The 23,486-nt window shown below is 26.4% G+C and overlaps 1 protein-coding gene across 2 annotated transcripts; it reads right to left on the reverse strand.

Annotated features, from left to right (window-relative positions):
• Positions 1-9,714: 9,714 nt before the first annotated feature.
• On the reverse strand, positions 9,715-21,962 carry LOC145838575 (uncharacterized). Of its 2 annotated transcripts, none has more exons than XM_082946190.1 (7): positions 21,844-21,962; positions 15,823-16,029; positions 13,616-13,704; positions 13,170-13,224; positions 10,904-11,106; positions 10,377-10,422; positions 9,715-10,254 (listed from the first exon to the last, which is right to left on the reverse strand). In XM_082946190.1, the coding sequence occupies exons 2-7, from the start codon at positions 16,003-16,005 to the stop codon at positions 10,057-10,059; spliced, it is 774 nt and encodes a 257-aa protein (XP_082802316.1). In that variant the 5' UTR covers positions 16,006-16,029; positions 21,844-21,962; the 3' UTR covers positions 9,715-10,056. The 2 variants fall into 2 exon arrangements, with proteins under 2 accessions (XP_082802316.1, XP_082802315.1); XM_082946189.1 differs by lacking the exon at positions 21,844-21,962 and adding an exon at positions 16,678-16,793.
• Positions 21,963-23,486: the final 1,524 nt, after the last annotated feature.

Here is a 23,486-nt window from a genome sequence, read left to right on the forward strand (position 1 = left end):
AACAAACAATTAAAATTTAAAAGATAAAACTTAAATTAATTATAATTTAAGTTCATTTGAAACAAAAGCATAAAAAGTTTAAAAACATTATAGAAAAAATACATTATAACAACAACATCATCTGCAATTTTTATTGTACTCAACGTTAGAATTTAAAAAAAAAAAGTTTTATAAATCCCTCTTGGGCGTCATACACCTTCTATGGAACGTTGCATGGAATAAGCGACACTTTTATTTAACTATGAAGTTCCAGATTTCTTTTTTAGAACCTAATTCCAAACAGCAATTGTAGAAGATGATTTTAAATGGAAACTACTTATATTTCGCTTTGCAATAAGTTCGTTTGGACCTTCACAGTTTTCAGGTTGCAGATAGGATGCTGGTTTTACTTTGGTCATTTCCAGTCAAATAGTATCCAGGTTTAGCGTTATAAAGTTGAAAAGAGGAAGTTTAGCAAAAATAAAATCGGTGAAAACACGAGGCAAACAACATTACAGTGTTTGGTACAAAACCTGCTTTTCATTTAAAACGTATTTTCAAATCAAATATAAAGTGAGAAAAAAATCCTCAGATAAGTTTAAAAACAGATTACTTGAAAATGTAAAAACAGAAATCAAACATTGTTGAAAACTTTACATAAGGAAGCTAAGAGTAAGTTTAAGTTTTATACATTTTAATTTACATCCATTTTTTCTGATTAAAATTATAACTCTATATTTGTAATTTTCTACCGAGGCACGCATCGTTTTAAGTGTGTTTTAGCATGTTGTGTTAGAAAATTTATTTTAAAGCATCGACACTTGGATAAAAATAAGAAGCAACTTTTGCCTCTAATACAAAAAAAACATCAAAAACCCAACAGAGTTAAAACAGGCGACGCGGGAGGGCACGTCTCCACACTCAATAATCTATGAAAGAGAAGTAAAATAAAGCAAACATTATTTTCGTAGATTTTTGAGTAAGGATATGTGGCCTCCTGCGTCGCCTGTTCCAAAACCAAACATTTTAAGTCATATTACTAAGTTTTGATGCAGTAAAAATATTTTTTTACTAGAGTATACTAAAACACCGAAAAAAGCTGCCTGCCTCGGTAAAAAATCACAGAGAACGAGTTATACTTTTATCAGAAAGGATGGATATCCCATAAATAGAACATAGTATAAATTTATTTCCTGTTTTCTTACTCGTAACTTTAAATAATGCTTGATTGAGTCTGTTTTATACTTTTTGCAAATAAAATTTTTAAAATTAGCCCGAGCTGAGAACTTTCTGCCTACCCTAAATTTTGGTCTGAAAAGTAAAACTTTAAATAAAACTTCAAAACCTATTTAAAACCTAATTAAAAACTTTAAATAAAGCATAAAACATAATTTTCCAAAGTGAATAAATGTTTGAATTTTTCTTAAGAAAATTATTATCAGCTGACTTTTCAATTTTACAGCATTTTGATGCAGCAAAACGTATTAAAAAGTCATTTTCAAACGTTTTACTTCTGAAAATCAATTTTAGAAGTTTAGACTTTGAACGGGGAAAAGTTGTAAACACTACCTTGTACTTTTGCTTTTTAACGAAAAAATTCCTACACGAAAGGCCGCCTAATGATCGAAAAGACTCTTTATCAATAATTTCATCGTTTTCATTTAGGGCAACAATTAAAATTTGCCTGGCGAAATCTACATCATGGTTATCAATATCGTGCAAGTTGATCAGAACTCCAGTGTGGTCTTCTTCGATCGACAAATCATAAACGACATACGAAAATAATTGACGCTTTTTAAGTCGGTTCCAAGTCTCAGTAAATTCCTTCAAAGTTTTAACTTCTGGCATTTTATAAATTTTGTTTTCGAAATAAGAGATTTCAAATGTTGACAAATTATCAAAAAAACACGTTTTTGGCAACCATATTCTTCTACCATGAGGGTTATAAATCTCAACATGTTTTTCATTCATGCAAACCAAAGTGTAATAATGTTGGGAAAACAAATTTAGCTTACTTATATTTTCTTTAAATGAGACTGCCATCAAACATTTACTTTTCACTCCATAACTAATTACATCATGCAGTTCAAAAATACATGAGTCATTAGCAACTTTCACGAACTGATCGAAAAAACAGTTTGTAAGGCTTGTAAAAACATCCGAAGCAATGACTCCTTCTGCGTTGTGGTAGTTTCCATCAAAGTGCAGCGTAATCAATGCTTTTTCTAAAAGAGAACTCGAAAATTCTCCTGTGAAACTTTTAAAACTTCCCGAGTACAACAAGCTATTTTTAAAAAAAGTCAAACTTTGGTCAACTGAGACACTGATTTGTTTTCCGCGTTTGTAAAGGTTAAAAACGAACTCGGACGGACTTTTATTCGGTGAGCCTTCGTAAAGACTTTGACCTTTCGGCACGACTTTTTTGTACAGCTCTCTATTGCCAACCAGCGACGCCATTGCAGTAACCATTCCACAGTTTCCTAAATATCCTTGCACAAAACTGTGCTCAGTAGTATCTTCCTCGATTTTGACGTTTTCGTAAACATCTGACAGGTTTCTCGTGCATGTTGTTAGGTATTTACTTCTTTTATAGTCCATTTTTAAAACTCTGTTGTAGTATAACTGTTTCAATCTGTTGTAATGCTCAAATGATATCTTTTACGAGTCTTTAATTACAAGCAAAAAAAGTTTCACTTTTAATAGAGTTTTTAGGAACGTGGAATTAAAAAAAAAACTGGTCTAATAATACTTAAATAAACTTTTACATTTAAAGTAAATTTCAAAATAATAAATTTGAAAAACATATTTTTTAGTCAAAAGATTTTTCATACAAATTAGTACACTTGATTTTGAGTCTTGTTGTCGTGTAACGGTGTTTCCCCTAATATTTGCTGAATCAGCAAAATAAACCAGTTTTTTTTTTCATTTTACTTTATTTTTAGTTATTAAACATTTTTTTGATAAATTTTTGATATGTTTGGGTAAGACGGGTTAGGGATAAGGGTATAAATTGAAAAAAAAACTTTTCATTTTGCTGACTCAGCAAACGTTAGGGGAAACACCGTCACATTACAATCGTGCCCCTTGATTGTAAACAACTTATATAAATTAAATTGATGCGAACTATATCAACTCTTGCTTTATTATAAATAAAGGAGTAAACATGACTTATGACAAAAAAACATATGTCTTTGCTGAAATACAAATTACTATAAAGAAATAAATTAAACTAGTATTTTTGTGAAGTTAATTTGTAAATTAATAGTTTTTTTAAACTAAAGAAGTATTTTATTTGCTAATGAAAGCTAGTCTACTAAAACTAAGTTTAGTTAAAAGTTCAATAAAAAATACTTTAATCAGTCCATTTTTAAGTTATATGAAAAAGCATATGAAAGATACATTACATTACAAACCTTTGTATTAATTCAAGTTTTAACTAGTTTACAACTTTTGTATTAAATGAGGCACATATTTTATTTTTTAAATTGTACTTATTTAAATTCTTACGGCTAGTTTTTGTTTTACAAAATGTTTACGAAATAAATTGAATATATGTAAACAATTATGCTAATTAACAATTTATTCCTGTCCTTAACAAGACGTTGAAATATATCCAAGAGGTGTGCGACTTGATAACTGAAAAGTTGTTTTATGCACCAGGCCCTAGAACTAATTTTTTGAGTGCTTTTTTGTCGTTTAATAAAAAACAACAATAAATATTGTTAAACTTTTCAAAACCTTATGTTTACGTAAAAACTAAGATTAGTTTTTAAGTTTTAAGATGTAAATTGAATGACATGCAAAACTGAGGTCTGCAAAATGCAGTCTTTGGGTCAAATGCAGTCAGCAAAGCAAAGGTTTCGGTTTTACGATGTTTTATGTAAAATAAAGCATTTAAAATATTTAAGAAATGTTGTGGTAAAAGTTTATAATTAGACATCTAATTCAGAAAATACTTGTGTTTTGTTTTATATTTTGTCACGTTTTTCGTTTATAAATGTGATATTGATTAATTAGTTTAGTCATATTTTAAATAGCTGCGGTTCACTAAAACTTTTTTTTCCATTTGTATCTAGACTCAAGATTATTAATTCTTTTTTTATAAATTTTTACTGCACAATGTTAAGTTAGGTTATCCATATACAGCACCTTTTTTTTTTTTGAATATATGGAGTAAATTTTATTGTTTTTCATTACAAAAAACTTTTATAAAATTAGTGGTAATTAAAAATTTTGCAACATAAAAAAATTTACATAGACATCAATAAATGACTCCAAGTTTACAAAGCCTGAATAAACTAAGCTTTACACAAGTTTTAATACTTGAGTTAAATTAAAATTTAACTACAAGTGGATCAGTACATGTTAAAATACAATTTTTATTGGTTTATAAACTATTCATTTACAAATGCATTAATAGCTAAAAAATATTATAAATTTTAGAAAATAATTTTGTTGTAAAATAATAATATCAATGTGGTTTATTTTTGTATTAAATTGCAAACTGTATAGTAAGCTTTGTTTAGGAGAAGAAACAAATAAATAGACATTAAATGTAAAACTGGAAAAAATTATAACTACCACAATTTTATGCATATTAATGTAATAAAAATTACATGAAACTAAACATTGTACTTAGTTATAAGGACTCCTTTTTAATAATAAAAAACAAAACACATACAATACTTTTTAAAAACTTATGTTAGTGAAGAAAAAAAAAACTAGGCTTCCAAAATGTGAACAGAAACAGTTATAAACACGTGTGAAATAACTTTTATTTTGCTATTTAAAAATAACTTGCTGACTAATAAATAGTTTGTTACCAATGTTGTCATAATTTTTTTAATTTAACCAATATTGTGTTACTTTTCAAGCCAAGATAGCAAATTTTAAAAGCAAAAAAGTTAGCCTGATTGATGAAAAACTAGCCAGAAAGAGCCTGAATTTGTGGATGAATGAAAAAAATTATTAAGAGGGAAAAGTTTAAAAAATATTACTTTTAATAAAGCTTAAATCCTAAAATCACAAAAATAACACAAAACCTTTATTTTTTTAAACATAAAAATTAATAATTGAAAAAAAACTATTTAGTTCTAAAACTTAGCCTGTAAATTAAAAATAAAATCTAAATTATTATTAGTTATAAACAAAAACTATACTAGCTTGAGTTAGCCTAAACAGCCCAAGATTGTGACAACTCTGCTGAAATAAAACTTCCTTGAAAGAGTTTCAACAACAGTTAAAAGTAAAACTTATAAGCCATTTTCGCCAAGTTACTGAGAAATATCAGAGATTTCGCCATTTTTCCTGTGAGACAATTTAAAGCTCCATTCAGAATAAAAATGAAATAATATCAAAATTATATAACTACTAAGAACTAGTTTTATAATTAGTATTAATAGTAAATATAAGTTTTACATGCGGTGTGAGGTATTGATGTTGGTACAATTAATTTATTGGTATGTACTATCATCATGACCAAATCCTACCTTATTTAATCATTATCTTATAAAATCTAGACTATATTTGAGACTACTTTATATAGACCAGGCTAGACAGTTTCAGTAATGTATCTATCACAAAAAGAACCAAAAAACACTATTATAAAAACTCTATTTCAGAAATATAAGTTTCTTTTATAAACCAAACTTAAGAACTCATGTGAAAAAATAAAATTTCAGAACAGTTAAAGTTAAAAGTTCTTAAATAATTATAGTTAATTAAGTTATAACTAATGTGACAACTATAAAACATATAAAGAACTCTGAAAAAATTAGATATTATTTAAATAAATACTTCTTATATTTGAACGATAAAAATTTGAAAATAACAAAATTGCATGCAGGTTTTACTCAATAATCAGGGTCCAGATTTCAGTCTCTAGGTCTTACACAACAACTCTATCTCATAATAATGATATTTTGTTCAATAAATTTTAGAAAAATATTTATCTTTTACTTAACGTTTTTCTCTATTTTTGTCATAAGTTCTTGGAGTTAAAACTGTTTATATGTTTTGTAAATTCATGTTCTTACCCAAGTTTATATTTTTCAATAAAAATTTATTTACTATTTATTTGTTTTGCATGATAATTTAAAATTGAGTTAAAGGTTGCATTTTGTTTCTTTAATTTTTTTTTTCTTTTTTCTAAATATTATTAGTGTTCTATGTTAAAAAACATATTTTATAACCGAAAGTAGTTCAGGTAAATAAGTTTATCTTGTGGATGATCTTTCAATACTCTTAATCCTTGCATAAATTTAAGGGAGTCTTTTTGTGTTAAATAAACTTTACTTTTATGTATCATGCTCATTAAAAAGTGTACCTTTTAACCCCTTCAGAAGTCCAAAATGTTGTTGTATAAAAAAAAACTGGAATAAAATGCTGTTTTCTTACTATCTTATAGTTTTGACAAAATTTTGAAAAGGAAATATTTCTTTAAATATAAAGAATAAACTGCAGGTATGTTATTATTTAATGATTATTATAGTTGCTGTTTAAGTATACACACATATTCACCAACACCTTGTTTTTACTTTTAGAGAAAATAAGGAAACATGATTTAGTTGCAAAAACTGCTGTCTAAATGAATTACAAAAGCAATTTAAATTATAAACTTGTAGAAAAGAATAATAGAGTTCTTAATAAACATCATTTAATTTAAAGCTTCATGTTTGAGTAACTTTCGGCTATACACTCATCGCCACAATGACAATTATGCTTTAAACTTGTAGAAAAAAGGATCATGGTATTTTTTCTTGTAGCAAAAGAGCTGAAAGTTTAGTCTTTACTAAGCTTGAATATTTTTATTTGTTGTAAGTATTTTTTTATAAACTAAAACTAGTTTAAAAATAAAACGAATTAAAACTTAAAGCGTAGAAGTGCTAGTTAGCAGGTTATCCTTTTTTTAATAAAAATCACTTTTTATTATTAGTTTTTTACACTTTTATAACTACTCTAAAACTTAAAAACTAAGCCTAAAGGTCTATGTGTGCAAATTTGAGCTTTAATGACTGATTTTAATTTGAGCGGGATTACACTTGACTACGAATGCGTAGTTTTTACTACACTGCTACGTTACTATGTAAACGGGTTCGAGCAGCTTATCAAGGAGGCTAACAAGTTTTCTTTCATCAGGTGTAAGAATACTTTCAGGTTTAACTTTTTTTAATGACTTTTGTTTTTAATTTTCTAGTCTTTTCAACATAAGTAGGTGGAATTCCACCTTGTTTCAACATCTTGCACAAGAAGCAAGACTTTTTGCATTGACACTGATGAACCTAAAGTGACCTGGATTTTTTTTGAGCTTCTCGCACGCTGTAGAAGAATGATTAAAGTTGCCATCAGTTTGATGGGCCTTGGCTATTAACACACTTATGTTATTATTTGAAAACAGTGAATTTTTAATTATCAGTTAAGAGTGTGAATGAAACAGGGTGCTGAATAGGATTCTAAGAATAGCATACAAGCATTCGTCTTAAATAAATTGGCGAGCAGAAAATTTTGTTGAACTATTGGTACCTATTAAAGTTTCAGGAACCAAATATTAAATGAGCTGTATTTGTAGAGTTTTTACATTATTTAATATAATTAAATGAGAATAAAATAGTTAAACTAAAATTGTAAAGACTTTTAATAAATTGAAACACATCAAAATTGAAATATATTTTGTATATTAACATAAAAAAATATTTTTAGTTTATAAATAGAACTAAATTATAGTCAATTGAAAAGTCTAATCTGCAAAAACTTTAAATTAACAACTGAATATTTTTACTCTACTTGATGTATGTACCTGTATGTTAACAACAAATAATTGAATTACTTAATTAGTCTGTTTGGCTTGACTAATAAGTATATATTAAATATTCAAAACACCAAAATATAAGTATATAAAACTGAAAGAAGCTGATCGCGGAATACAAAGTCTTTCTAAACTATCTGGATCCGGTAGATCACTGACCATTATCTTGACACAACAACTTAAAAAGGCGGTGATTTAGAGCACGACCTCTACTCCAGTTGATGGCCTTCAATAAATATTAAGGATATTTTTAAACTTCTATGGGTATGTTTTTGATGCAAAAGCATGTTCATGAAGAAAACAGTGAGTACCCTGCAAATGCGGAATATTTTGTTTAAAAAGGCAAAAAAAAAACGATTTATTTCCCAACATAGCAGGGGCACCGTCAGTACACACAGAACCAATAACTTTGCTATCTAGGTCATGTTTCGGAAAAAAAATTCTTCACACATTGGAAGATGTCTTTTGCTTTGGTGGTTTTCTTTAGATCTTCACAAAATAAGAAAACATGCACCTATCTTTCTATAGTGATCAGCTGACATCAATTTTCAACATCGGTTGTTTCGTGCAACAAGAGAGATTTTTAAGGGAATAGCTTTGATATCGGCGATAACTTTGTCCAAAGTACTTAAATCACTAATTTCACTTTAAATTACATTATTTGATAGCAGCACTAATAATAGAGTCTAGAGTTTATTTGTGAAGGTCGGTAGAAAGCATGCTAGTAAAACTAGAATACCTTTTGCAACTCGTGTTTAATGACTAATTCAAAGTGGGTACTATTTTCACTCTGATGTCTAAATCGAACTTTCGTAAAAGAACATTGAGAGCTTCACCTCTAGTATTCAATTTAATAACGTTCAGGGTTGTAAAAAATTTTGACTAACCTTTACTTAGCTATCTTTTTTTTCAAATAACTTAAGGTATAAACTTTGCAATAATTTGACATAAAATATTATCAAAAAGTATTATAACTATAAAAAGTTTAGTTTTATTAAGTTTGCTAAAACAAATAAAGATTTTAATTGCTTAAGAGCATATTGTAAAAGTTTAACAAGATAAATAAATAATAAATCTCTACTTTTTTATCTTTAACTTAAAAATAGTTTGATAGTGACTCTTACATCGATATATACAAAACAGCTCATTTAAAATAAAACATAAATAAAGAAAATATTTTAAACATATTTTGGCTATAAAAATTATAAAAAAAGTATAAGTGAAATAAAACTAATATTCGAATTATTGCATTCGGTTAATTAGCTTACAAACTAAAAAAAATATAACAGTGGACACTATATTGGATTAAAACTTCAGTTTTCAGCATATGACTACTCAAACGCGTGCTCCACATATTGCGATACAATCAACTCAGCATATCGCAAAGGTCAGGTAAAACATTGTTCTCCAGTCAATAAAAAACTGATTGTTACTTTAATTTTCACCTACAAAGTTTGATCTGATATCCATGAACCATTGCAAACACAATAATGGTCTCGAGTTTTTGTATTAATGTCACATAAGTTCTTACTCTGAGTTCACTAAGTTTCACTGAGTTCTTATCATTAAATCTTACGATAAATGCTATTACGATTAACTACGTTTTAGTGGTATAGTTTTATTAACTTAAAACTACAATAAATATAAAACCTGAATATTAACTAGTTTGTATTTACTAAAAACATTTGACCAAAAACCAAAACTATATAAAGAGCAAAAAAAAAACAATGGTTACTGTTTAAAATAAAAAATAAACTTCAGTTATAAACGCTGTACAAAAAAATCAAGTGTGGCTTTAAAACCGCGTTGCTATTTTAAAGCAAATAAAAGTTTGAATTTCATGGATATTAAAACAATGAAAGTACAATTTCACTATTAGTAATAGTAATTAATATAAATTTTAGCTGCAAATTCAGTTAAAACATTTAGTTGAACTAAAACTAAGCGGTAGAGTTCTAATTTCATATCAAGTAAAACATGTACTAAAAAAAAAGTAAAAACTTTTGCAACTCCGCTTAAAATAGTAATTTGTAAAAACTATAGTTAAATTTTTTATTATAGCTACTTAAACGATCGAAAATTTAAAAAACTAATAAAAGATATTTATAACTACTAATTTAGAAAGAACTTGTTTTTGCTAAATAAAAATTAGCTTTCTTAAAATTGTTACAAAACCGATTCAATGCAAGAAACAACAATACGTAATAAAAACAAAACTGCTGGCAAGTTGATTGCTTAACAAAGTAGTTAAACTTTATTACCTTTAATGACATTTAAAGTTTAGTGCTCCTGATGACATTACTCCTGATGCCAGACCTCTCTCCTTGGTATTTTGTCACTTCGGTCACCACCGGCCTCACCGCTCCCTTTCTTCTCACTTGCGCCCTCTTGTATTTCTCCTTGTTTTTGACGCGAGGGTTGCGATTCAGTTTGTTCTTCTTCGATTTCTTGTGACCCGTGTTCCTTTCAATCTGGCAAAAAAATGATAATTTAACTTTGATGTAAAAGTTTGTTAAAAGCACACTATATAAAGTTTGAACTGGAGAATAAGTTGAGTTATACAAACAAAAAGTAATGTTAAACAAGTATTTACTTCGCGAGTAATTTCTCGTTTATCTTCTTTGTCTTCTGAACTGCATCTGAAAAAAAAATGTTAAAACAAATCCGTATATCGTAAAAACAGTTTAAACTTTATTAATTTTATATTTTTTATTTTTAAATAAATAAAAAACAAAGCATTTTAATACGTGCTGTAATTATAATTGTGAACTACAGAACTTCTAAAAACTTGAAGGTAGTCATCAAATGAAATAATAGCTTAGATAAAACTTAAAGTTGAACTATTTTTAAGTAAAATATGTTTTGAAGAGTATAAAGAGTCTTTAGCTGGGAAAACTTAACACAAATTATCTTGAAAGTTAAATAAATTCACTGGCGATAATACTTCAATGCATTCTACAGTTCATAACCAGCATATAACTTAGGTAAACCAGTTTTTGCAAACATCATCACATTAACAATCCTAACTTTGAAGTTGTAATTTTAAAAAAACATTTAAAACTTTTATAAACACACACAATAATAAAACTATTTCTAATTTGAACTAAAAAATTTACTAACTCTCCTTCATCGACTGAAATTTTTTCTTTAAACATTTTCGTCTTCTTTGAAAGTTCTACATCTTGTTTTGCTTTCCTTTTTGCTCTTCTATTTACGTCTTTTTTCTGATCAAGTCCCCTTTTCTTCATACACTTTCGCCATTCTTTCATCCTTTGGTTCTTAAATGTTTGGTATTCATCTTGGTGATTTCTTTGGTACTCTTCCTAAAAAAGTTCTAAATAACAAAGACTATTTATGTTAAAAAGTGCAGCTAGAAACACTTTAGCACATTTATTACAGACAGAGTTACTAAAAAAAATTAGAAAAAATTTTCAAAGTTTTTAATTTTTTTGGGTTTCTTAAAGAACTATTTTTTGGTACATTTTCAGTACACGCTCAGTTTCAACCCGGGCGCGATTCCCACCCGCACAAAACTCCTCAAATCAATTCTCACCTAATAAAGTTAAAGTAACAAATAAATGAATAAATAAGTACACCAATGGTGGGGATAACAGCGACACAGGATTGCCAAATGTTTTTGAGAAATTTATCCCAATTTATTCCAGAGTTTCAAATGTACAATTTTTTAAGACTATTTTAAGTATAAAATTAAATTTAAGATAAAAAACTGTCCTAAATAGTATAACAACATTGAAAAGATACTGTAAAGCTACTTTAATTGTGTTTTCTATAACAAAAAATTAATAATAAAAAAATTTTTCATCTAAATAATAGATGTTTGTGTCAAATCGAAATTTCATTATTTTACATTTAAAAATTGTTTAAAATTCGAGGTGTCTCCAATTTTTTTGTGATTTTTCTTCAAAATTCCAAGTTTTTATAAAAATTTCTCAAAACCCAGGTTTTTTTGCCTAAATTGTCAAACTCCGGGTTCTAATGTTCCAGATTTTTTGGCAACCCTAATGATAGTAAAAAAAAAGAGTTTTGGGTGGAATTGTGCGCGGGTGGCAATTGCATGGTTGCCACTGATCAAGCTGAGAAAAATTTCCTAACTTTTCCTGACTTTTTCCTGAATTTTTACCAAAAATTTTCTGACTTTTCTTAATCAAGCTCTTAAATTAAACTTATTCTAATATACATAATCTAACACTTGAAACTATATAAAGCTTTCAATCTAATTTTAATACTGGTTAAAAACAACAGTTTTTTGCTGAATTCTGTCATCAAACTTCCAGTACATCACTTAAACCATCTGTGTATGATTGATGTTTGTAATAAACAGCTCTATCAGCTAAATACTTGTATTATTACCTTATAAACACAGCTTGTCTGAAAAAAGACACAATTTTTTAACATTTCCTAGCATAAATGTATCTAGATAAACAAACGACATATAAGGAACTTTTAAAAAGTTTTATAAAAGATATTCTACTAAGTTATAGCAGGTGAAGGCATTGGAAACAAAATTAAATATTTTTGTAAATTTTTAAGAAATTTTGGAATTTTTTTTTGACTTTAAAGCACTTTTAATTAATTTTTACCATTTGAAGGCTTTAAAAAACAAGGAATTTTGTAAATTTTAACTGACAAAATCTGACTTTTTCTTTTTTAATTTTATCAAATTTCCTGACTTTTCCTGACTTTTTTTCAAAACCCCCCATTTTTTCCTGACTTTTCCTGACTTTTGTCATTTTTTTAAATTTCTCCTGACTTTTCCTGATTTCCTGACTTTTCTTGACCGAGTGGCAACCCTGCAATTGTAAGTATACCAAAACTAATTAACAAAACTTTAAGTATAAACCTTTTTTTAATGTTATAATAACATTCAAAAGATACTGCAAAGAACTTAAAACATATTTTTTAATATTTATTTTTTCTATTTTATACATCTATTTATCGAAATTAAAATAGGTTTTTCCAGGTTCTTTTCAAAATATTTTAAACTTCAGGTTTTTCAAGGATTCCAGTTTTTTTTGGCAACCTTGTACAGATAATAATGACATCATCTTTATTGAACACTCGTAACATTATAAGTAAACTTAAAAGAAGATTAACTGAATAAATTATCTTTACAATAATACTTTTAAAACAACGTCGTTTAATACTGCAAATTAGGTTTTAAGTCTAATATAAATTTAGAAACTTGAAGTCTTTTACATATAAGATTTCAAAGTTAAACATAATTTCAAAAATTTTGACAAAAAAAAAAGAATTTAAACTATTTAAAAGTTTACTTATTATTTTATGTTAACAGTTACAACTTTAAAATAAGGTAATAATGACTACAGATACGGAGATTAAAAAACTATACAATTTAAATACTTACTATTTCCATCCACAAGCGTTTTAAGTCAGGAACTAGTGGTAATTTTTCAGCACCCCTTAAACAAAAAAATTAGTTATTCAAGCAGTAATAAAAAGTTTAACCTATAAGTTTTAAACTAATAAAACAAACTATATAACACTTAAAAAAAAACATAAAATACCAGGAAATATATTTTTTAATTTAGTTATTATTTCAAATATGCATTTACATAAAACTCGCAACAACTATACTTCAAACTGAATAACACATGCTAAGTCTTCAGAGAATTTTAATTTACTTTAACCATAATATTATTTTTAAAACAAAAGAAAAAAGTATACCCTTTAAAAATATTATTATTGTTGTATAATCTAAAAGCTGTTCGTATATAAAATAAAATTATAAATGTAATAAAATTTATATAAATATTTACTCCGAACACCTTTATAAGTAAATAACTAACTAACTGCAACCAGTGGTCTTTCTGTTCGTCACTCAACATAAATTTTAACTGTGGAGTTATCTTCTCTGCTCTTCTATCTTCTTCTTTCAAATTCTGTGGCAAACAATTTATACAAAACTTTGAAATATTAATTTTTGCTCAATACAATGATTTTTAGCAATGAATAAGTAGGTGGAAACTGTTTAATTAAATAAATTCAAGATGGTGTGGTGGAAAAATAACTAGTGACAATGCTCATGTTTACTGAATTTTATGTACCTTTTATTTAGCATTGTCTTTTACGAGGTTGGCAAAGGTTTTTGAGAAATTTCTTACGGGTTTTTGAAAGTCCAATTTTTGGGTCTAATTTTAGTATAAACTTAAGTTAAAGGTAAAAAGCGGTCTTAATTATAATAATAACATTGGAAAGATATTTTAAAGCTACTTTAAATGTGATTTTTAACAAAAAACACAATAACTAACAAAAAATATTAATATGACAGATTTTATATGTCAAATCGAAATTTTATTACTTTACACGTGAAAATTGTTCAAATTTCCACAATTTAACTGGTTTTTAAGTGGTTTTTGTTAAAAATTTCTCAAACTTTAGACATTTCTGGTTTAAAATGTCAAATTCCAGGTTTTTTAGTATGCCTGCCTTTGAATTAGCTAAAATTTCTCAAAAAAAAAATCACACAACCTCTTCCACGTCAAATTATCAACTAGGAAATGAGTTTGCTGCAGGCTGTTTACATCAGATAAAGTAACAACTATAGTACTGCACATAAGAACAAGCGGCATATAGATCATACAGCTCCTCATGGTCATATAAAATAAGTAACTGAAAAGAGGCTGTACTGAAAAAACTTTGTACTGAAAATTATATAAATAGTATTCAATTGAATAACTATACTCAATACTGGTGTCATATTTAAAATGCTAATTTTGTGAAATTTTAGTAGGGTTAGATGTCTAATATGGAATCAGTTAAGACATGGCTAAAACAAGATTTTGTTTGTGAGGCATTACTTAATTCTCATATCAGCTGAGGAAACATTATTTAGTTTTGTAAAACAACTATAATTTTGAATGTTTTTTATTTAGTAATACAGTAAACCAAATATATTAAAACATATTATATATATACAGGTTTGCCAAATGTTTTCGAAAATTTTTCGTTAGGTTTTCAAAATTTCCTTGAGGTTTTTCAAAGTACAAATTTTTGGGTCTATTTTTAGTTTAAAGTTTAATTTAAGGTACGAAACTGTGTTAATTAATATAAACACGTTGAAAAGATAATGTAAAGCTACTTTAAAACATGTTTTTAAATAAAAAACAATTTGATGATGACAAAACATTTTATCTATATGATAGATATTTTGCGTCGAATCGAAATTTTACTACTTAACATCTTAAAATTATTAAAAATTTCAGGTTTCCAGGTTTTTGTTAACCCTGTATATATACATATTTGTGGCATGGACAAGGTATACACTTAGATGATTATTTTGTATTTCAGAGAAAATTAGCCAGGAAAATTTCTGCTTTAATTAGTTTTAATGAAATATTTTTACAAGATGACTGTAATTCAAAAAAAATTTAAGAGATTTTTGAATTACAAAGATAAAAAGTATCTTAAAAATATAACTTTGAAATTAAAAAATAATTCAAATTTGTAAAACACGACTTGACCACTCTTTTATAGATTAATTTTATTATTGAAACAATCAATATGTTTAGTGAAGTTGCCATGTTTAGGACAATAATTTCATGATAATAAAAATTCATAATTTTCAAGTTTTTTTTAAGTTCAATAATTTTATATGAATTACCTTAAGTTTTAAAATTCTATGCTTTTAAACCAACCTTGACAACACAACTCAAAATTTAAACATTAAGAACTAGATAAAATAAAACAATGTAAATTTTTTAGTCTCGACAAATATTATGTCTAGAAACACTGTAAATACAGATTACAATAAAATTTTGTTCAAAATCAATTACTTGTACCTTAGTTTTATGATTAAATAAAAAAATCTAGTGCAGAGATAAAAAGTTATACAAATTAATCATTTTTTATTTAAATGTTAGCAATACATCATTTGCAATACTTTTTTATATATATCAAGTAAACACAACTTTGCCAATTTTACAAAAGCTAGTTTTTTAATTGTCAGCATGTATTAATAATGTATTAAAATATTTTAACTCTTTAACAACTACTACTACCTTCATGGCTTTAAACAGATGTTTTGTTATCCCTCCATTTTGATCGATTGTGTTTAAGTTGAGTTGGAGGTAATTTTTCATGCACTTGCAACTTTTAACAAGAGTTTCGTGCCTTGTTACTATCCACTTTGACAAGCGCAGCTCAAACCTTTTTAAATACACAACCGGCAGCATTTTCTCCATAAACTTTTTTTCAATCTTCCGCTTCTGTTGATTTAAGTTCTGTTAGTTCCCTTGTAACTGTACAAAACTTAATTTTAAATGTCTAATGCTAAAACTACTTAGCTTACAAAGCTGTGTGCAGGACTAATCAGATTCTATAATTCTGAGTTTTTGTAAGCTATTCCTTTTGATAAATGTTACATAAATAAGTTAACAATTATAGTTTTATTGGTTAGCCATACATAAACATTTTTTTATTTTTTAACTTATAATTTTTATGAGTTTAAGACTAAAATATAATAACTTTTAGTATGAATTTTCTATTTAACAAAAACTTTACTTTTTTTTAAATCATCATAATATTAATTAGTCCTACATGAGCACTTTAAGATTGTTATAAATATAAATCATTTTTTGAGAAAGGGGCCATTAATTTTTTTAAAGAACTTGAACTGTCATATTACCTATAAAAAAGATAAAAAGCTCAACTTAAGGGTATAGAAGGGGGTAAAACCCTTTTTTTTTACATTTTGATCTTATTTTATACAGTTTTTACTAAGCTACAAGATGCTTTTTAAAGATATAAAAAAATCAAAATATTTTTTGAGCTATATCAGGTCAAAGTCAAACAAGAAATTTTAATTAGACGCTAAAACAAACAAAACTAGAAAATAATAAAATATAAAGACAAACTTTTAGTTCTTCAGTCAATGTAAGCACAAGAGGATGTTTTTTTGAAACTTTTATAAGCTCTTCCTCAGTCATTGCAGAAAAACATTTATCACAAAACATTATACAAAACTTTTCTGTTACCTTTTAATTTATGAAAACATAATATTTAATTACAATCATTCCTAGTTAAACTAAAATAACTACACAACAAAAAAATAACTAAACAATTTCTCTTTAATTTATGAATGTTTAAAATATTTTTGAACTTTTTTCAAAGTTAAGTAAGAGTTGCAACTTTTTGAGGCAAAAACACTTCTTGAGTTACCTAAGACTAGTCTTAGTTTATGAAAAAAACATAGTTAATAAACAATATAAGCCAAAAACTAAGAATTTCTGTTAATCTAGCTTAAATATTCAAATAACAAAAAAGAACAAAAACACAAGATTTAAGAAAATAATAAATGTCAAAAAACTAGTCTGAGATTTGGGAAAATGTTCAACCTAGCCTGACTTAACTTATTTTTTTTAAGTTCAAAATCACAATAATTTTCCAAAGAATCCAAACTAAACTGAGTTATTCTAATTAGTCTGCCACCAACAAACACAGTTTCACTACCCTCTTGTAATTCTGGTAGTTATCTCTGGTTTTGTTCAACAGGGGTTAAAACCAACACAGACCTCTACATTATAATTATTTTGATTGCAACTTTTGAAAAGATCAAAAACTTTTCAAATATCAGTTTTTCTTCCAACAAGATGAAGTACCATCTATTTTTTTTTAGTAAGGATATTTGGCCTTATCCATCAAGTAATTAGAGTCTATTAATTTTTTTTTCTGTGTTTGTCAAAGCTCTTTTCAATTGTATTTTTAACTTTTGATGCTTTGAAGACATCTCTTTTAAGAGAATGGGCTAAAGAACCTTGGATATTTAGGTTGATAATATTAGAGGAGGAATAAAACTTAAAATATAATATTTTATGATAATAAACGATTAAATTCTAAAAAACAATTGGAGGGGCCACATCTCAATAAGTAAATTTAAATATGTATATAATAATAGACAAGGAATATTGTGTCAACCTGTAGAATAGAAAAATTCACGAGCTGCTGAGGCAGATAAGATTAGCCCACTTCAAAATATTTATTTTCCATTTTTTATTGAAACTATTTTCGACTCTTATTTTGCCAAAACTCAGTTTTAAAGGCAAGTATTTAATATTTATAAAGAGTCAAATTTTCAAATTTATACAAAGCTTGTCTAAAATGGTCATCAAAGTAGCAAACTACTTCAAAATTTGATACAATGCTTTTTCAAAATACTTTTATGTTTTACATTTTAACTTACATAAAATAATGTTTTTTGTTGTAATATACCACTTGTTTTATTAAAACTATTGTTTAATTTTTAGTTTGAACACAACTTGTTCTTTAAATAGTGCATACTCTTGAACACAAACTGAAAAACTAATCAACTAAAGAAACAAACTAGTAAAATTTAAAGTAGTTTTTTTTTAATGAGTGGTATATCATGAAAGTAAACTGATATCTATGTAAATTAAATTAATAACATTTAAAAATATTTATACATATCAGGGTTTTACCAAACTTTTTTTCAAAAGGCCCCTTTAAAGAAATTAAAAAAGCTATTACCCTCCAACAAGATTTCTCAAAAAACTGCAAAAGACCTTTTTTTTGTCATTACCTACTCAAGAATATCTAGTGTTAAGTTTCAAACTATGGCCTTGTAGCCCTTTAAATTTCTTTATTTTTTCCGTAATATCTTGTATAAGTTTAAAATTACAATTTAAAACGCTTAAGACCTTTTTTTATTTTGCTTTTCATCATCAACTCATTAATTTCTATTTTAAGTTTCAATTTATGGCCTCAAGGGTGCCACTTGGCCAAGTTTGGGAAACCCTGATATATATTGTAATTCAGGGTTACCACTCTTTGAGTCAAAAAACTGCCCTGGGTGATCCTGAGTTTTTTTTAACTTTAAACTCTGGCCTAAAGTACTTATATCTTATGTTCATCTTTTCTTCTTAATAACTAAAAGTAAGGTTGTATGTGTATGCTTTTGCATTAGATGTTCACTAAACTTATAGAAATACTGTTTTCAAAGATTAGACAACACTGGCCTTAGGGGTAGGGAATACTAGGGTGATGTTTGCTAGACTTCCATATGATTTTGATGTGATTTTGCTTCATTAAAAAGAATCTGAAAAAAAAATCAAAAAATTTTCAAAAAAAAAAGTATGCAGCTCAAAAAAATAATTTCAACCCCAAAAATCACATACTTTTTTATTTTTTGACTTAATAAGTAAAAAAATCGGTTATGTGACATTTCAAATTCAGACAACTCTAATTCCGACAATTAAAATTCTTTAAAAAGTATTTAAAAAACTATATTTCAATAAATAATACAAATTTGAAGAAAATAAAATATTCATATTATTATCTACAAGTCATTTTTTTCTTTTTTGGAAAATCTAAAGTATTTTTCAAAATATTTTAAAATTACTAAAAATAACTATACTTTTTACTTTATTTAAGCCATATCTAAAAAAATATTTAATGGTTTACGAAAAAAAAAAAATGGCTTGTAGATATTAATATGAGCCACATATTTATTTTTTATATTTGACAAATATACATAACTTTTTATTTGTGGCTGTTTCAATTTATTTTAAGAATTTGAATAGTCCAAATATAAATAGTCGTGCACCCAATAAAATCACTTATACATGTCCTAGACTTATAATTTATGTCCTCATTCTAGATATAGAAAATAATCTGCCAGAGATTTTTTTAAATCTTAAAACTATCCAGAGATTTTTATAAAAAATCAAAAGTTCCCTTAGTCATACTAGTTTTTTAAAAAATTCAAAATATCTTAATCATCTGGAGTTACCCTGAGTCTCCCTCAGAAATGTCTCGAGTTTCCCTGAGTGTGGCAACCCTGTTGTATTAAGTGCTTAAATACAACGCTATTTTACTGGTTGCTTCAGATAAGTTTTCCATAAAGTTAAAAAGTATTTTTTTATAAATGAATACATATTTGTTTATAAGAACCTAATTATATGCAAAAGAAGAGTCTCCCATTTTTTTTATAAAAAGTTTGAAATAAAAATATTTCATTAGTATAAATTAAAAAATTTAAAATTGACTGAATTGGTTTAAAAGTTAGTGATTTTTTTGATTCTTCTGGTTGACACAAGAATACACAATACACATGCTTATTAGAAGGTTTAATGTATAATTTTTTTTTTGAAAAGTTTAAAACAATAACTATAGAAAGAGAAAACTAATGCATACCAAAATTAGTTTTATTCAGGGTTGCTACTCTTTGAGTCAAAAAATCTTCCCCGAGTAACCTTAAACTTCCCTGAGTTTCCCTGAGTTTTTTTCAAACCCTTAAAATTATTTATATTTATTAAAAAATTACCATTTTAATTCTAAGAATATTGAAGAACTTGCCGCAAGGCTTAAAATTTTTAAATAAGCATTTAAAAATGAATAAAATAAACTTTTATGAACAAAATATTGAAACTGGATTAACTAAATCTCTTTCTAGATCTAGAAAAAAATTCCATTAGATTTTTTTTTAAATCTTAAAATTTACATGAAATTTTTAGAAAAAACCAAAACTGCCCTGATTTTCCCTGAATTAAAAAAAGAGAATCAAAATTCCCTGAGTTTCCCTGAATTCCCTAAGTTCCCTGAAAGTGTGGCAACCCTGTTTATTTTAGTAAATTTTAGAATTTCTATCAGATTTTCCAGTAAAAATTATTAATTTTTTAGAAAGTAAGAGATGTTTCTTAAGGTCTATTTAAAAAGAGTATGATAGTAAAATAATATGCATGTATTAAAAGAGAAAATTGCTTGTGATCTTACAGATTCAGTATTTTTTTACATAGATCCGAATCTGGCGGGACCTTAATTCAGGGTTGCCACACACTCAGGATATTTTAAAAATCACAGAATGAATCAGTATAACACAGGACATTCTGAATTTGTTTTTAAACTCAGGCCTTCTCAGGACAGTTTTTTCAGGTTTTTCAGTGAGATTTATTTAATTTAGTTTCAACTTATTTTTTATTATATAATCAATTTTATTTTACAACTAGATTTTTATTGATTTTGTATAGTTTTTTAAGGATTTGAATATCTCAGGACAGTTTAAGGTCACTCAAGCACAGTTTTTTTTTGACTCTGTGAATGGCAACCCCTTAAATTAAAAGATCAGTACAGATCTGGCCTAATCCAAATCTAAAAAATAAATACAGATCCCATTCCAACCAGTTCGTTATTTTGTTGATTTAGTAGACAACTAATTTTGACATATGTTACATATTCTCTCAACAAAAAGCATCCACGCATATCAGTGTGCACCAAAACTTTAGGGTGCACAAAATTTATCTTGAAACTTAGACTAAACATTGTGGAGTTTATGATAAAGAGCAAAAAATATAAGCCTTTTTTATACTTGTGGGGAGTTTTAAAAGTTACACTAGTTCTTACAGGAAAATTTTGATAGATTTTTTGAGTGATGAAGAAAGTTAAAAAAAGGTCTTTGGCATATTTTTGGGGAATTTTGAGCTTGGGGTTCAGTGAATATTTTAAACACAACTGGGTTTAACACATTTAAATTTTTGAAAATTGAAATTAATTTAAAATGGATCCAGCAATATCCTGATTTAGAAAAAAAATCTGGACCTTTCCAGATCTAGATTTGAAACAAAGTTTGGACTCCTTTATAAAAAATGGATCTGTTTACTATTTTGGCTGGATCCTAAATAAATAGAACCAGTAGCTACTAATTGTTACAATAAAAGATAAATAATGTCATTTTAACTGTATTTTATAATCTAACTAGACCAACACAATGATAATACATTATGAATTGCCTTTGTAGTAATAATTTATCACCAACAATAAAAACAATTTAAGTTTAAAGTTGTAATGATAGGTTTTAAACAAAAGTTGAAATGTCACTGTAGTAATGTCTTAATTAACAGACCATTAGTAGTAAGACTGATAAATTAATGAACTATATGAGAAATAAGATTTTTAAAGTGTTTATATAAATAAAAATAGTTATCAAAAACATTATTTTGAAAAGCATATTTGAATTTGCTTTAATATATTAAAATAAATAAACTTATATATATCAAAATAAAGCTTACACTTTAAGATAAGTGCAGAAAAAGAACAAAAATTCTTAGCAAAGTCACATTGTTTTTAGAAGGACTGGTTCTTTTAAAAGTTGTAAGACTAAAAATAGTACATTGTTGTTTTGAAATTCTTCTTGAGGATTTTTTATTTTAACATGTGTTGAAGTGTTGATTTTCTTGTATTCCTTGTTCCAAAGCACATACTTTTATCAGGGTTAACATTATTTATATTTAATAAATCATTTGATTTAATTGATTTAATTAACTATGAAAATATTTCATCATAAATTTAATCTGACAATTAAAATTACTATCCTTTGTAAAATCTTTAACGAAACAATAATTAGCTTCAAGAAGAACGACACAAAAAAGCGCTCAAAAACTTTAACCAAAAATGTACCACAAAATCTTTCAGTTATCAATTCATTTCGTATTCTACTAAAAATATTAATTCTTTTCCAGGACTACAAGAAAACTTCTATGTTCTGCCTGCAGCGCAGGAGTGCTAAAATTTGACAAAAAAATAATTTTGTATACTTAAAAAAGAACTTGTTTGCGTAAAGCTATTATGAGTTTAACAAGTAATTCTTTAGCGGTTTGCTTCTATCAAAACTGGCAAATATGCTGTAAAAAGAATACAAGCTAGAAGATAATGTTATAAATTATAACATTTTTTTCTAAATTTTACTTTTTATAAGTAATTAGTATAATTAATTATAAATTAGCTTTTTATAAACTTCTCCTTTTTTACCTTTACTTATCGTAACTACACCCTTGACAATCTAAGTTTTAAAATTTATAGTATCTATACGACTAGATTCTCTTCTCGCAACCCTCAAACTTTAAAATGTTTAATTATAAACACCATTGCTAAAGTTTCTAAAAACTTTTGTTTATTAAGATATTAATCCCTCATAAATAAAAAGTTAATTGCAACATGTACACCAGAAACTCTTATTTTTTAAGTTTTATGCTGAAATTACTTACAGATTTTTTGTAGAAATATAATATAATTTATATAACTTACTTGAAATTGATCCACGTAAAATTTAATTACTTTAATTGTATTTGTTTTAAATAACATTTCCAATGCTGTGTATAATTTTTACAAACGAAAAATATCATGTTCTTATGATCAAAAAGACTACAGTACAGTTTTTTTGTACTATTTTATTAGGTCTTATTTTGTGCTCGGTTTGTTTTTACGATCTTATGAAATAGCATTAATAAAGTGATTTATTTTTACACTTTTACAAGTTGTCATTTTATTCAAAACGTTCTCTTTAAACATTATCATTTCTACCTACTTTTGAACACACAGTCTGTATATAGTGTCCGAAATATTTAACAAAAAAAAAAGGTTGTATGATAGTAGTTTCTCGTTTCATTAGAAGTTTTTTTTTTAACTTAGTGTTAATTCTTTTTATTACATAAGTATTAGTATTAACTTAGGGATGTTCAAATTTCATTATTTCAAAATTCTATCCTTATGATATTACATTAATAAAGTGATCCATTTTTACAAATAATCTTTTAATTCAAAAAAAATCTTTAAACTTTATTTTTCTACCTACATCTGAACACAGATACTGTATTTTTGTTTGTAGAGTAGTAAGCTAATAAAGTTCGGTTGATTAGTAGGTTAGATATGTAGT

Source organism: Thalia democratica, chromosome 6 (assembly GCF_965202585.1).
Source record: "Thalia democratica chromosome 6, ktThaDemo2.hap1.1, whole genome shotgun sequence".
NCBI classification, from domain to species: domain Eukaryota; kingdom Metazoa; phylum Chordata; class Thaliacea; order Salpida; family Salpidae; genus Thalia; species Thalia democratica.